Below are 17,689 nucleotides of genomic sequence, written 5' to 3'. Positions count from 1 at the left end.
ATTGGGGTGGGAGTTATCCGATTTTCCAGGTGTTGTGTGTCTCAGTTCCCCTGGCTAGGAAAAGGGATTCCCTTCCCCCTTGCGCTTCCCAGGTGAGGCAATGCCTCGCCCTGCTTCAGCTCTCGCTGGTTGGGTGCAGCAGCTGACCAGCACCGATCGTCCGGCACTCCCCAGTGAGATGAACCCAGTACCTCAGTTGAAAATGCAGAAATCACCGGTCTTCTGTGTCGCTCGCACTGGGAGTTGGAGACTGGAGCTGTTCCTATTCGGCCATCTTGCTCCACCAATCTTCATTTCTTTTTATTGCTAAATAATATTCCATTTTTGGATGTAGGACATTTTAAAATTTATTCATTAGCTGGTGGACATTTGAGTTGGTTCTACTTTTTGGCTATTATAAATAATGCTGCTCTGAATATCTGTATAAAGGTTTTCTGTGTATATGTATTTTCATTTCTGTTGGGCATACACTTGAGAGTAGAATGGTTCTGTCATATGGTAGCTTCATGTTTAATATTTCCAGGAGACTGGGAAGGGTAGTGGTGGGGGGAAAGGGAGGATGGTTAATGTGTAGTGAAATATATAATACAAAAATATAGTTTGATAGAACGAATAAGATCTAGTATTTGGTAGCACAAGAGGATGACTACAGTCAAAAAAATTTATTATGCATTTAAAAATAACTAAATGATTATTATTAGATTGTTTGTAACAGAAAAGATAATTGCTTGAGGTGAGGGATATGCCATGTACCCTGATGTGACTGTTACACATTGTATGCCTGTATCAAAATATCTCCTGTATCCCATAAATATATATACCTACTGTGTACCCACAAAAATTAAAAATTAAAAAAATATTTCCAGGAACTTTCAAACTTTTTTCAAAGTTGTTTCACCATTTTACATTTCCACCAGTAATCTGAAAATTCCAAGTATACTTCATCTTGTCAACACTTTTTATTGTCTGTATTTTTTGTATTAGCCATCCCAGTGGGTAAAAAGTACTATCTCATTGTGGTTTTCATTTGCATTTTAAAAATAATCAATGATGTTAACCATCTTTTCATGTGCTTATGGAGATCTGTACATCTACTTTGGAGAAATGCCTATTCAAACTGTTTTTCCACTTGTAATTAAGTCATTTATCCTTTTTGTTGTTGAATTATGAGTTTTTACATATTCTTGATACAAGTATCTTATCAAATATATGATTTACAAATACTTTTATCCATTCTAAGGATTGTATTTTCACTTTTTTTACAATATTGCTTGCAGTATAAAAGTTTTAATTTTGTTAAAGTCCAAATTATGTATTTTTCAGTTACTTTTGCTTTTGGTGTCATATCTAAGAAAACATTGCATAATCCATTGTATTTCTACATTTTCTTATATGGGTTTTAAAGTTTTCGTTCTTATTAATATGTTTAGCTCCATGATTCATTAAAATATTTTATTATAAAATTTATTTTACAGAAGTTTTAAAACTTTTTATTTTTAATTTTATTTTGCTTTAACTAACAAATAATTGTATACTTTTATGGGGTACAATGTATGTTTTGATATATGTATACATTGTGGAATGATTATATCAAGCTATTTATCTATCACCTCATATATGTATCATATTTTATAGCAAGAACATTTAAAATCTATTATTTTAGCAATTTTGAAATATACAATACAATATTATTAACTATGGTCCCTACGTTGTGTCATAAAGTCTCAAAAAGTTATTCCTCCTAAAATTTTTACCCCTTTTGATCAACAACTCCCCATTTTCCACCCCCAAATCCACAGCCTCTGGTAACCACCATTCTACTCTTTACTTCAGTGAGTTTGACTTTTTCAGATTCCACACATAAGTGAGATCATGCAGTATTTGACTTTCTGTGCCTGGCTTATTTCATTTAGCATAATGCCCTCCAGGTTCATCCATGTTGTCATAAACAAAAGGATATTCTTCTTTATTTAAGGCTGAATAATACTCCATTGTGTATATGTACCACATTTTCTTTATCCATTGATCCATCCATTGATGGAAACTTAAGTTGATTCCATATCATGGCTTTTGTGACTAATGCTGCAATAAACACAGGAGTGAAGATATCTCTTTGACATACTGGTTTAAATTCTTTTGGATATATACCCAGAAGTGGAATTGCTGGATCCTATGGTAATTCTGTTTTCAGTTTTTTGAGGAGCTACCATACTGTTTTCCATAATGGTTGTACTAATACACATTCCCACCAATGATATACAAGTGTTACCTTTTTTCCACATCCTTGATCAACACTTGTTATCATTCTTCTCTTTTTATAACAGTCATTCTAACAGGTGTAAGGTGATATCTCATTGCGATTGTAACATGCATTTCCCCAATGATTAGGATGTTGAGCATTTTTCACAAACCCATTGGCATTTTATATATATCTTCTTTTGAGAAATGTTTAAGTGTTTTGCCCATTTTAATCAGGGTATTTGTTTTCTTTTATGATACATTTAAGCTAATTTTTGTGTATGGTGTGAGGTAGGGCCAAATTTCATTATATTTCATGTGTATATCCAGTTATTCTAGCACCAGGTTTTGAAAGTCTATTTTTTTCCATTGAATTGTCTTGGTACCCTTGTCAAAAATCAGTTGACCATAAAAGCAAATGTTTACTTTTGAACTTTCAATTCTATTTCATTGATCTATATGTCTATTCACATTCTAGTACCACATTTTCTTAATAATTGTAGCTTTGTAGTAGTTTTTGAAATTGGAAAGTTAAGTCCTCCAATGTTGTTCTTTTCTCAAGGTTGTTTTGACTATTCTACATCCCTTGCATTTCAATAGAAATGGTAGGATCCACTTGTCAATTTCTGAAAAAAAAAAAAAGCCAGTTGTGATTTGGATAATGATTCCATAGAGTCTGTAAATCAATTGGGGGGATATTGATATCTTAATAATATTGTCTTTTGATCTGAGAACATGGGATATTTTTCTTTTTGATCTTTAATTTCTTTCAACAATGCTTTGTATTCTTCAGTATACAAGTCTTGCATCTCTTTTATGCCTAAGTTTTTAAAACTTTTTGATGCCATTGTAAATATTTTCTTAATTTCACTTTTAGATTATTCATTTTTAATGTATGAAATAATTCATTTTGTATATTGATCTTGTATCCTACAAATTTGCTGAATTATTTTATTATTTCTAATATTTTTCATAGATTCTTTAGAATTTTCTAATTACAAGGTCATGTTGTCTGCAAGTAGAGATAATTTTACTTATTCCTTTCTAATTTGGATGTCTTTTATTTATTTTTCTTGCCTGATTTCCGTGGCCTGAACTTCCAGTACAATACTGAATAGAAGTGGTGAGACCAGGCATCCTTCACTTTTTCCTGATCTTAGGGGAAAGCATTTGGTGTTTCACAATAACATTAGCTGGGAAGTTTTTGTAGTTGCCTTTTATCAGGTTGAGGAAATCCTCGTCTGTATTAGTTTCCTAGGGCTTCTGTAATTAAGTGTCACAATCCAGGTAGCTGGGTAGACAAAACTGATTGTCTCAGACTTCTGGAGGCTAGATCCAAAATCAAGATTCCAGCAGGCCATACTCCTGCTAAAACCTGTACGGGAGAATTTTTCCTTGCCTCTTCCTTGCTTCTAATGATGGCTGTTAATCATTAGTTTTACTTGTCTTTGAACTGTAGCACTTTAATCTCTACCTGTAACATCATATGGTGTTTTTCCCGTGGACAGTGCCCTTATGTGGCATTCTTCTCTCTGTGTATGCCTCTTTTCCTCTTCTTATAAAAATACCATCTTAACTTGACTGCATCTGCAAAGACTCTATTTCTACATAAGGTCACATTTGCAGGTACCTGGGCTCAGGCTTTTAGTATGTCTTTTGGGAGTGGGGGACACTATTCAATTCACAATACCCTCTATTCTTCATTTGTTAAGTGTTCTCTATTTTTCAAGCTTGAAAGGGTTTTGTACTTTGTCACATGAATTTTCTATAATTATTGTGATGACCATATGATTTTTTGTCCTTTATTCTATTGTTATGGTATAATACATTGATTAAATTTTGGATGTCAAACCAACCTTATATTCCTGGGATAAATCTCACCTGGTTATGGTAGCAATCATGTTAATATGTTGTTGTATTAGGTTTGATAATTTTTTGAGGCTTTTCAAGTCTATTTTCATAAGGCATATTGCTGTAGCTTGTTTTCTTGTGATATCTTTGTCTGGTTAGGAAGTATTCCTTTCTCTTCTATTTTTTAGAAGAGTTGTTTATATGTTTGGTAGAATTCATCAGTGAAGACTTCTGGGTCTGAGCCTTTCACTGGGGGAAGTTTTTAATACCGATTCAATTTCTTGTTATAGATCTATCCAGGTTATCTGTTTGCTTAGTTGTTCATAATACCCTCTTTTAATTATTTTTATTTCTGTAATGTTGGTAGTAACACACCCTCTTTTTCTCTAAGATTAATAATTTGAACATTTCTTTCTTAACCAATCAGCTAAAACTTTGTCAATTTTGTTGACCTTTTCAAATAACAAAATTTCTAGATTTTGGTTTTGTTGATTTTTTCTATTATATTTTCTTCCTCTATTTGATTTTTTTCACACTAATTGTTATTACTTCCTGCTGCTTACTGTAGATTTACTTTTCTCTTCTTTTTCTAGTTTCTTAAGGTAGAAGCTTAGGCTATTGATTTGAGATCTTTTTCCTTTTTAAATATAGGTATTTATAGTTATACATTTCACTCTAAGCACTGCTTCAGCCTCCTCTCATAAGTTTTGGTATGTTGTATATTTACTTCCATTTATCTCAAGATATTTTTGTATTTTTTTATTTCTTCTTTGGCCTATTGGTTATTTAAGGGTGTGTTGTATAATTTTCTCATATTTATGAATTCCCAAATTTACTTCTGTTACTGATTTTTAATTTTACTCCATTATGGTCATAAAATCTGCATTGTATGATTTTAATCCCTTTGAATGTAGTGAGACTTATGTTATGACCTAGCATATGGCCTACCCTAGAGAATATTTCATGTACAGTTGAGAAGAATGAGTATTCTGCTATTATTGGATGAAATGTTGTATAGATATCTGTTAGGTCTTGTAAGTTTATAGTCTTTTTCAAGTGTCTATTTCCTTGTTAATTTGCCTAGTTGTTTTATCTATTATTAAAAGTGAGATGTTGAAGTCTCCAACTATTTTTGTTGAATTACCTAATTCTCCCTTCAATTCAGTCAGTTTTTGCTTTCTGTATTTCCTTAATTTTTTTTCTTTTTTTTTCTTTGGATTGGATTATCCCATTTACCTATTTTCAAGTTTGCCGATTCTTTCTTTTGCCAGCTTGAATCTGATGTCAAGTGAAAAATCTAATTTCAGTTATTGTGCTTTCCAACTCCAGATATTCCACTGGGTTCTTATTTACAATTTCTATCCCTTTATTGATATTCTCTATTTGTTAAGATAAGCACAAGGGCTTCTAGAGCGCGCAAGAACATGTCAGAGATTGCCAAAATCTCCTATGGACATCTCATTCTCCAGAGCTTCATTGAAAGTTTTTCTCCAGATCTATGTTTACCTCAACTAGTATCACGGCCTTAGGATTCTGTTATGTTAAAGAATTGCTGCTAATTGATTTGGACCAACACCCTGGAGTTAGGGCTTTTCCTAGAAAGTTATCTCTAAGTCAGGCCAAATAAAGGCAAGGCCATGTATATAGGTTTATTCCAGGGAGCTGCAAGATAGGTCAAATAGTGGCAATGCTCTTGGAATAAAATTGGCCTTTTTGAAGAATTACGATACTGGTCTACACTCTCTGGTGGCTAAAAGGCTGCTAGTTTTCACAGCTACTATGGTTGCAAGGCTACTGATTTTCAAGGCTACCGTGGAGCTGGGAGAAAGTGATGGGAAAGGCCAACTTAAAAAGTCTCAAACTTTGCCATTTTTATTGAGGGTCAGCATTTCAAAAATTGTTGCCAGCCTTTGATTAATTCCCAGGGTTCAGAAAAGGTGATTTGGGGCCAGGCGTGTTGGCTCATGCCTGTATCCCAGCACTTTAGGAGGCTGAGGTGGGCGGATCACTCGAGGTCAGGAGTTTGAGACCAGCCTGGCCAACATAGTGACACCCTGTCTCTACTAAAAACACAAGAAATAGTTGGGCATGGTGGAGTGTGCCATGGTGGAGTAGTTCCATCTACTTGGGATGCTGAGAGACTCACTTGATCACAAGAGGTTGCAGTGAGCCAAGATCATGCCACTGCACTCCGGCCTGGGTGACAGAGTGAGACTCCATCTCAAAAAAAAAGAAAAAAAAAAAAAAAAAAACCTAAAAAAAAGCAAAAAAATAGAAAAAAAAGAAAAAAAAAAAAAAGAAAAGAAATAAAGAAAGAAAAGATGATTTTGAAAATTTTTTGAGGAGCAGATTTACAGAGTTACCACATTATATTTTCAAGCATGGGATAAGTTAAATTGTGAAAAGAAAACTAGAGAAAATATGGTACAATCAAAGCATAAGTTATTCAAGGCTTGGTGACTCTGCATTAAATATTTATACAATATAATAGTTACCTGGGGAAGCTAGCCCATTACTACCTGTGATCTATCAGCAATGTAGAGAGCATTCTGTACGCTTTGAGAAGTTTAATAGTTTCATTCATACTTTAGGAGGAAAAGTACTATTGGGTTATTGATCTTTTCTCTTTAATCACATAGAAACTTTAGTGGAGAACAAAAGGGAATAAAGAAAATACATGAAGAAATGGTAGGTCCTGGCAAGAAGATTTCTAATAATGTTTTTCATTATTGTACCAGAAACTCAAACCTCAAACTACTAGTGTGGGTCAATTTGCTGATTCAATTTTGTACAACTCCAAAAAATACACAAAATATATACAAGAAAAATTCAGTTTCCACTACTGTACATATTTTTATGGTGGATGAGATATCTGATACCATCAATCCTTCCACAAATCACTCAAAATGTAAAGCACTACTTCTATATTTGAAAAATGTCTCCCTTTTTAGTAAAATAATTTGAGATACTCGAATAGCTACCTTAGTTACTATATACAATAAGTTCAACTTTTAAAATTAATTATGTGATTATAGAATATCTGTGTTTCAAGTTTCCTAAAGAATGCCTTCAAAAACACAGAGATTTTGCAGCCTTGGAAATGTTTATTTAATAATTTGAAAATCATTGAATTTCTTGCTTCAGATAGTTTTAAATATTATATAGCCAAATCAGCCAGGCTCAAACAAGATTTCACTTCTCTATTGAATTCATGTACTCTCAGCTCAGCCAAGCACAAAACAGCTAATGCTGTCACATTTGAAAAGCTTTTATACTGAATTTGACACAAAAGCAATCACAAAGCCGACAAAAAGGGAATTTTTCTTTCAAAAACAGAAAGGGGAAGAAATAAATGAAAACTCTCAGCCTGGGAAAATCTCTCTTGACACTGGAAAAGAAAGTTTAAAATGATCAAGAAGTAATTTTTCCAAAGAATCCATTGCCAAGTTTGGACCAATCTTAAAAGCCTAGGGAACAGGTTATGAACTCAACCAAGAATCTGCCAAATGAAATAAATCCTATGATGATCACTGTTGGCGGTTTTAGGTGCCAATGGCATACTATTTTTGCCTTTTGTGAAAGTTCTAAATGGCATCATCTCTCATAGGATTCTGTCATAGCCTACTGGCAAAGATTTTGATTAGAATGAAAATCTTGTATGTTTTTGCCTAACATCTGTCTTTCTATCTCAAAAGAACTTTATTGTTGTACCAGGTCCATAGAAAAGATAAAATTAAACCATGAAGCCATGTGGCTAACAAAATTGACTACTTTCTGACTTCATGTTTTTGTTTTAGAAAAATTAAGGGTGAAAGAAAACAATTATCAATATGTTATGGCCATCTCTTTAATGGCCTGCTAATTAATTGTTGATACTCTATGCCATCTGCATTCTGTTTTTCCACCAAATCAAGACTCTCCTGTTGCTGTTTCTTTCTACTCTGACCATGCTTTCAAGATAAACTTCTTCCATATGACATCTCCGATTTTATTTCTGTTTTGTGAATCGGTTGTTATTGTCCCCATTTACTCTCCACTCTCTCTCTCTCTCTCTCTCTTTACTTTTGAGATGGAGTCTTGCTCTGTCGCCTAGGCTGGAGTGCAGTGGCGTGATCTCGGCTCACTGCAACCTCCGCCTCCCGGGTTCAAGCGATTCCCCTGCCTCAGCCTCCCAAGTAGCTGGGACTACAGGCATGCAACACCACGCCAGGCTAATTTTTGTATTTTTAGTAGAGACAGGGTTTCATCATGTTGGTCAGGCCGGTCTCAAACTCCTGACCTCGTGATCTGCCTGGCTCAGTCTCCCAAAGTGCTGGGATTACAGGCATGAGCCACCGCGCCCGGCCTCTCCACTCTTTTTTTCTAAATAAGAGGAGGAGTTTTTTCTAAATGTCAGAGCAGCAAGGAAATAAAGATGGGAATTAATGAAATAATATAAAGAATTTAAAATGATAATTATTAAAAGATGTTTAACAACATTGATAAATATTTATGCAATAATATTAAGTTTACAAATCAGAATTTAAAATTTAATTTATATTGTGTAGACAATTAAAATATATGTAGATAAGAACTAGAAGAGATTATCAATAAAGATTAGCAATTATGAATCATTAACGTATCAAGATTTTTGGTAATCTTCTTTTTAGGTTCAGGTATGGTGACTGGCTCAAATTTTAAGAGTATAACAGTGTTGGTGGTTGGGTTTGAAGCATTTCATTGTTGCTCACTAGTGAGAGTTAGGGTGGTCATCACTGAGGTGCTGCAAAGGAGGCTGGCTGCTGTAATCATAGCTCTCCAAGGCTGTAGACATAGCTTCGTGATTGCCTTGTGAGACTCACAGACTCTCTTGTTAATCTTAGGCACACAGACTCAGAATGAACTTATGGAGCAAGGGGGTGTTGCTTTAGTCATTTAATGCCTCCTCCTGTCTATTTTCACACTTTTTTCCTAAAAGAAAATTGTAAGTAATAAGCCAGCTAATATCACTTAGTAGTGATGACACATTCGATGTAAAGACCAGATATCCATTTTATTTGCTCCCTACCTTTTAGAAGAATTAAACATTGTCATTTCAGTAAAAATGAAACGGAGTTTGCAATTACTGTTTTACTTTTTCATCTAAGAATATAAATTTTTTTTTCCCAGCATACTATTTCATTGCTTTCATTTTCTACCTGTTGGTTTGTCAGTAATGTAATATAATCTTATTTGTCAATTAATAATTACATGAGTATTTTACGGATTTGTATGAGGTTTTCTTGCTTTGTTTTAGCCACGTAGACAAGTGGAAGAGAAAGCCTGTGATGTGACCTACAAGAGTAACTGCTATGCATTCACATCACAACTCTATCACTTTCAAAAGAAGATTCTGAACTTCTCTAGCCTTCAGTTTTCTTATCTGAAAACTAAGAATAATCAGAGTACTTTTCAAAGAGAGTTTTTGAAAGCATGAAATAAACCAATATATGTAAAGTGACTAGCATACTTTTTGACACACAGCAAGCATTCACTAAAAGTTGTTATTAACATTAGGATTACTTTAATTTTAGCATACATCATTCCAGAAATGAAGGAAAAAATTACAGCTTTGGCCATCTTTATCTGTATCGTGAACTTACATTGAATCTGCAGTAATATATATCATTAAATTCCTAAACACAGAACACAAACAAAAAATGTCAATCTCTATAGATAGTGGCTGAGCCATTTTTATGATGTAGTTTTAGACCATTCCAAAGCATTTTTTTAAATTTCAAAAGTTTGACAAAGGATAGCAATTATAATACAATTCTGGTTTTATTTTAGGTGTTTAAAACATCTTACATGTTTTGACAATGCAATTGTTTTGTTTTCTACTTTCATATTTCCTTCTGCAGGTATTTTTGTCTCTTATTTAAAGCTACTTGCTCTTCTAAGGGCAATTAAACCCTAATCATTCTTACTATCACTTTAGAATTTTCTTAGATTAAATTTACTTCTCATTTGCCAACTACCAGAGTCCTCTTGTTGTAGTCAAATCTATCACTATATGCCTCTCATCTCTCCTTCTTCTCGTCTAACTCAAGGATCCAGTCCAAACTTCGTATTTTCTGCTTATAACTTCTTACCAGTTAAGTACTTTGGTTTGTGATCCAATAGATTCATAGTATCCCAAACTTATAGAGAAGAAAAAGGAGTAGCATAAATAATATGCTGACTACCTCATCAATATGACTAGAGCTTTCAAGAATAACCACGATTCTATATATTACATAGTCAGACCAGGAATTAGGAAAATGACCATTGGAAATTCCTAATTCATCTATGCTCATCCATTGAAAAAACTATTAGTGGTAACATGTGTCTCTTGAAAGAATTTTTATTCACCTAGATTTTGACTCCAACAGAGCTAATAATAAGACTGTAAAATTCTATGTGGCTTTCTAACATTCTCATCATATAAACTAAGACCTTGTCCTCGTAGCAGCTCAGGTCCCTTTGATAAAATAGCTATGACAGAGATTGGCTAAAAGCTCACTAATTCCATTAACTCTTCCTGAAATTAAATCAAGAACAAGTTCTGTGTGATGGGACGTGGCAGAAGTGGTATACATAATTTTCAGGCCTGGCCATAAAACTCCATGGATTGACTGACCACATTCTCTCTTCCTTTTCTGCAGTGGCCTTTGGCAGTGTGTTAAAAATGACAGTGTCACAAAATTGGAAAAGTCTGGGTTTCCAAGTGACCATGTTGGGGGACAGCTCCTAAGAATGGCTTGTCAACCTCTGCTGGACTATGATATAAATAAGAAAGCAGTCTTTATTGTATTACGCTATTGAGATTTCAGAGTTCATTTCTTACTATAGTTTAGCATAGTCTAACCTGACTAATTTGGAAATGGAGGTCATTTCATCCAAGAAAACAATATGGTTTCCTTCTTAGATGACATAACCAATTTAAGAATCAGATACTGGTTTAGCAAAAGGCCTTTTCTGTCAGATAAAATATCTACAGAGGGTTTTGATCAAGTGCCCAATCTGATCAACCTCCTAACATATTACTTCCCTGCTCAAAATACCCTAAAGCCTAACCATTGTTTAACATTTAAGGGCTTTTCAAACTGACCAGTAAATACTAAGTTTGAAGGAATTAAATGCATGCAAAGCACTATGCATGCTGCTTGATAAAACATAGTTATTAAGCAATTTTCTTCCTTTTCCTTTTCTTCTTCTTTTATCCTGAGGAATTATAGACTACTAAGCAGACAGATATTTGAGGAGATTTCAGAGGAAAGAGAAAGAAGGGAAGAATGAGCTGAGCAGGAGGTAAGAGAATGGGGGGAGAAAGTGAGAGTACTCCTTATTTCTGCCCAATCCTTATACCCACCCACCCCCATTTCTTGATCCAGGGCCTCCAAATAAGATATGAAAGAGTAGACCTGTTACTTTTTCTAGGAAGGAATTAAGCCCGAATGGTTGACTTCATGCAACTACATAAGTACATATACCAATTTTGAAATGATCTTAAAAGATGGTGCAATAGAAAACCAGTCCACTATATCCAAATTACTAAACAATATTAACTTTAAGATTGACATTAGCTGTCAATTTTCCTCTATTCTCTACCTTGACTCAAAAGTTTACTGGCTAGGCATGGTAGCTCATGCCTGTAATCCTATTGCTTTGGAGGTCAAGGCAGGAGAATTGCTTGAGGCCAAGAGTTCAAGAACCCATCTCTACAGAAAATAAAAATTTCTAAAAAATTAGCCAGGCATGGTGGTACACGTCTGTCGTCCCAGCTACTAGGGAGGCTGAGGCAGGAGGATTGCTTGAGCCCCAGAGTTCAACGCTCAGTGAGCTATGATTATGCCACTGCACTTTAGTCTGGGTGACAGTGAGACTCTGTCTCTAAGACAATAAATATAAAAAGTCTACTGTTCATTTCAGCTTTAATGTGACTTTCTGTTAATACATTTACATTAAACATCATTAAATTACAATCCATGGTATAATTTTTATCAAGTGTAACCAGTATTTTATTTTAAAAAGGTATCTTTGATACTAACCTTGGTTTCTGTGATTTTCTTTTGGATTGCATCTATTGTATAGGGACCCTCCTTCCATGACTCAAGCTTGGCTCTGGCCTGTCCTAAGACCTGCTCAGCTTCCTCCTTAGCTTCCAGCCATTGTGTTGAATCCTTTAACATTTCATTCAACTGTTGCCTCCGGTTCTGAAGGTGTTCTTGTACTTCATCCCACTGATTCTGAATTCTTTCAACTGGAATAAAAGGAAAAATAAATATATAGTAGTAAATGCTAGTCTGGAGAAGACATTTTAAATGTACCTTCCAAACATTATTTCACATTTATGTTGCTTATTTAAAAAATTATGCATTGTGTTATGGCTAGGATGATGAAAAACATGATTCCTTACATTTTTTATGGCAAATATTAGTTTCTGTTAAATTATTTTCCTGAAGGTGACATAGAAATCAACATAAATATAAAATTTTAACTCAATTCTTGATCCCTAGAACCAAATATGAATCATCTTTTAGGAAAGTACTACAGCAGAATATCCATATCCCCTTATCCTTGCCACTTCAGCACCCATCAGCCTGATTTCCCAGTGCCAGCATTGGCATTTCATTGCCTGAAGGCTTTCTGTTGCACAAGAGTTTGCTTTGCCATCCATGTGGCAGGCTAGACATACTAGGCAATTGATGCCTCCCCTCCAGCCCCCAGAGGCAGCCTGTAAATAATGACTAATTGTAGGAATTGGGATATTGATACACTACCTCCCTTGATGCTAGGGGAAATAACTCTGAGGCATGTATTTTACAAGGGTTTCAGAGTTTCCCAAGGGATAAAGCTCCAGTGGCCCACAACAGTAGCTGGCTTGAAAATGCACCACTCTTTACTGGCTGCCTTGCCTTACCTGTCTCATTTTTTCCCCTCTTCTACTGATTTATTTACTTTGCAAATAAATCACTTGCTCTTAAAATAAATAATGTAATCCTGTTTATTTTAATACTTTTCCAAGGGTCTTCTGCTGAGTGAACCCAAGGGAGGATAAGTGTATTAGAAACTTCTTTTTTTTTTTTGAGATGGAGTTTTGCTCTTGTAACCCAGGCTGGAGTACAATGGTGCAATCTTGGCTCACTGCAACCTCTGCCTCCCGGGTTCAAGCTATCCTCCTGTCTCAGCCTCCTGAGTAGCAGGAACTACAGGCACGTGCCATCATGCCCAGCTTTTTTTTTTTTTTTTGTATTTTTAATAGAGACAGGATTTCACCATGTTGGCCGGGCTGGTTTTGAACTCCTGACCTCAGGTGATCCACCTACCTCGGCCTCCCAAAGTGCTGAGATTACAGGTGTGAGCCACAGCACCCAGCCAACTTTTTTTTTTAACAATACCTAAGAATTCACGCTGGGTACATTTTGTAAGATTGGCTTATATTGAAGCCATCATTGGTATCATTGGAAGTGTAAGAGGGAGGTGCTGTATAGATACTACTCTGAAACATGTTCTTTTCGAATATTAAACACAATTACATTATTTTTGCTATACAATTTCTCTAAGCTGGATTTATGAAATAAAAATAATACAGAAAACAAGTAATAAAACTGCCATCTCATTTATCCCTTAAGCATGAAACCTGACAGACATTCGAGATTCTTTCCTAAGTGTCACCCAACATCTCATATAATTAGTTACAAATTTCTCTCATATATAACTTCTTTCCTCTTTCTATTGGCACTGCAAACCTCTATCATTTTTTGCCCTCACATCCATAAGAGGCTCTATATCATCCTCCCAGACCCAAATCTCTGTTTTAGAATGAAATTCTACCCCATAGAAAGATTAAAACTAATATAAATCTGATCACTGCACTCCCTCATAAAAAAAAAAAAACCCTTCAATATTTCCACACTGTCTTCTGGAATATTTTAGCTGGACATACATGTTCTTCTGTGATTTTGCCTAGGTAATCTGGAGGTTTATCTACAAAGGAACAAGTCACAAGATAATCAGGATATAAGAAACCATAACAGATAATACAAGAACCTTGCAGCAGTAAAGCTGTTACTACATCTAGGCCCAAGGGATGAGGGGAGGGAAAAGTGGCCAGAAGCAGAGAATCGTAATGAGAAACCACTTTGAGAAGAGCAATAACCTTTTGTCAAGGGACATAGTCAGCCTGTGGCAACCTCAAAGGGAGGGAATTAGGAGAATAAATATCTTGACCTCACTTTACTTCCTGTCTTCAATTTCCTTCTAGGGCTCTTGGGTGCCTAAACCAACTGGAATCCAAAGGGCATGGAAGCCCAATGATGACACAAGTCAGCCTCCCAGAATAAAGAGCAAGGGAGAGAAGGTCAAAGAATGGGTACAGTTGGACAAACAAAATGTATATGGCACAGAACTATAAAACTATGCTTCTTATTTTGTTATGTAAGTAAAGTCCTTTTTAATTAACCCTATTGCCTCCACAAAGTTATGTGAAGTTATAAGTTAAAGAAATACTTGAGATGGCCAGGTGCGGTGGCTCATGCCTGTAATCCCAGCACTTTGGAAGGCCAAAGCGGGTGGATCACAAGGTCAAGAGTTCGAGACCAGCTTGACCAACATGATGAAACCCCATCTCTACTAAAAATACAAAATTTAACACATGCCTATAATCCCAGCTACTCAGGAGGCTGAGGCAGGAGAATCACTTGAACCTGGGAGGTGGAAGTTGCAGTGAGCTGAGATCATGCTGCCGCACTCCAGTCTGGGTGACAGAGCAAGACTCCATCTCAAAAATAAATAAATAAATACTTGAGATAGTTTGTAAATAAGCATCAGGATTAGATAGACCCCACAAAACTAGTAATTGTGACATGAAATCAAAAACAAAGTCCCCAGAATAATTAAAACTGAGTAAGTGGCACACATTATAGACTACTGTTTTTTTTTTTTTTTTTTTAAAATCAGGTTTATTTCTGTTTGGATGCTTGGTATTGCAAAACTAGTCGACAGAGAAATAAAAAGCAAAGCCTCAAATGCCAGTGCATTCTCATTTATATGGCACATAGACTGAGCCCAACACAGGGCTGGGAATGGACTCTTGGTAAATACAACATATAGAGAATAAATAAAACACAAAGAGCAAATAAGATGAATGAAAGACTAGAGAAGGAAGAGGAATATCAAGAAAGTATACTATTATAGAACATGGAAAAGAAAGATTTTGGGAGACACAAAACAACGGCGTTCAAAGATTAGAGAGAGACTTATGGTTAAACAGAGGTTGACACGTTAACTGAAGTTGCAATATAACATGTCGACTAGTTTTGCAATACATAGCAAATACCCAAACAGAAATAAACCTGATTTTAAAAAAAACAGTAGTCTATAATGTGTGCCACTTACTCAGTTTTAATTATTCTGGGGACTATGTTTTTGATTTCATGTTGTATTGTTGCAATTATCCTCATTTAACAGATGAGGAAATAAAGACAGTGTTAAATAATTGGTCTAAGGTCATATAGATAGTGACTGTTGGAGCCAATACTTGGATTCAAGAAGTTAGACCCCCAAAGCCCATGTCAAAAGTATCCATTGGCTTTGGTCATATGGAATTCCCTGAAGACCATACACAAAATGACTTCAGTGCAGTGGTAGAAATCTTATTGTAGGAGATTAACAAATATCTATGAAAAAGTAAAGACAGTAAATTGTAGACTATCCAACCATAGATCATTATAAGTAGGAAGTCAGAGGGGAGTTTGGTGTCAAGAGAAGTTTTCTTCCAAATATGGAAAACTTGTGTATTAATATAGGTATTGATGGGGGAAAATGGTCAAAAGACAAAGATGATGCCAGATGGAAGAAAAGTCCCTGAGAAGGTGAGTGTATTGAACATTAACTAACTACCTCCTTCTCCTGTGTTTCCCCTGTTACTTTTCCATTTGTGCAGTCTCCCTACAATAGACCTCTCTTTGCTCTGTGGATGGTGTGTACTTAGTTTTAACTCATCTCCCTGGTTTTAGTGGTTAATTGAAAAATGGACTTATGGTTCCAAGTAAGGTCAATCAGAACCAATGAAACAACTCTAGGATTGTTGTTGTTGTTGTTTGTGATTCTAAAAGAGAAAACCCATTGTTCCCTGTTTAAGATGGATGAGAAAGCATGTAGTTCTTCAGTATCCTGATATCCATCTTAGAACCATTAAGAGGAATTAAACAGAACAAATACTGGGGAGCAGAACCATGCAACGGAGAAGGAAAACTAGAATCTGGTCACACTATTTAATTCCTGACACAAGCCTTGCCTACCTTTCAACTGTTTAATGACACTGATCAATACATTTCTTCTGAGTAAGTCTAAGCTACTTTGAAATGGATTTTCCATTACTACAATGTACAAGTTCTAACTTACAGAGAGAGACAAACTCTTTTGATGTAAACAAAGGTCTTCTAGGAATTGTACAAGAATCACTGGAATTATACATGGGGATAGCTTTCAAATATAAAAGTTTAAAAGAGGACTTTGATCCTGCTTAAAAAGTAGCTTTAACTAGGGTATCTAGATAAATACACTTAATGCTTATATCACCTTGGAGGAGGTCCTACATAAAAGATTTCCAAAGCCTATAGAACCAACATTTACCAAAAACATTATGGCATTTAGACAACATTATTCTGTGAGCCTTATGGGTAGGAAGGGATTTTTGCCACCATATGCTTACCTCTTTCTATTCAATTTCTTTATATTATAAATACATAAATGAAATTGACACTCAAAAAAAGAGACATCTGGAGGCAAAATTATCCCAGGACATTCACATATAGGGTGGCCTTGCCTGGTTACATCCATGATTTAAGATATATTCTATTCTTTTTCCCTTTTAAGTAGATCTTTGATAATGGAACACGCACTCAAATGTCATCATCACATATAAAGACTTCCCCTGCTTTCTTATGCAGTCATTTTCTCTCACCATAGTACTCCAATAACACTTTGTTAAGATTTGGAAACTTGTACCGTGTACTACTATGATTTACATTTTTACATTTTACATTTCTGTCTCTGATTCTAGACAGTGTCCTCGCCTCAAAGGCAAGGACAGAATCTGTAGAAGATGCTGTCGGGGCCCATCTATCTGCTGTTGGCACTCATCATTCAAGTATATGCCAGCAGGGTCCTAGTACAAGCATTTGCCCTACTGCAAACCTGAGAGATTTTCCTCAGTTTGCTAGGTGCATTGGCCAGAAGTGCTGGAAAGTTAATGTACCAGGCAGCATTTAGCCAATGATGGATAAGAGTCGGAATAGTTAACCCTGGTTCCTTGCCCTTACCCGCTTGTGGCTGACAACTTTGAGGCCTGTTGTTTGTTTGTTTGTTTGTTTACTATCTCCCAGAGATCCTTCATCAGGATCAAACCCCGTGGCCCAAAGCAATAACTTGCTCCATAACTGGCTTAATTATTGGCTTCTTCCATTTCTTATCTCATTGTCCCACTCTCCTACTGGTACTTCCCGGGATCACATTACAAACAAACCACTTTCACCATTAATCATTGTTTAAAGGTCCGTTTCTGAAAGAAGCTAGCCTAAGTTAGTATTTTATCCAT

General features: G+C 35.4%; 1 protein-coding gene across 5 annotated transcripts in view; it reads right to left on the bottom strand.

The window, feature by feature from the left end:
* Positions 1-17,689, bottom strand: part of DMD (dystrophin) — a 2,174,064-nt gene that overhangs the window by 552,569 nt on the left and 1,603,806 nt on the right. For all 5 annotated transcript variants that reach the window (XM_031660704.1, XM_031660695.1, XM_031660696.1 and 2 more), the window contains one exon: positions 12,138-12,349. In XM_031660704.1, coding sequence (XP_031516564.1) covers positions 12,138-12,349 — 212 coding nt within the window. The remainder of the gene's footprint in view (positions 1-12,137; positions 12,350-17,689) is intronic.

Source organism: Papio anubis, chromosome X, assembly GCF_008728515.1.
Source record: "Papio anubis isolate 15944 chromosome X, Panubis1.0, whole genome shotgun sequence".
NCBI classification, from domain to species: Eukaryota; Metazoa; Chordata; class Mammalia; order Primates; family Cercopithecidae; genus Papio; species Papio anubis.
This window is presented reverse-complemented; position numbering and strand designations above follow the sequence as displayed.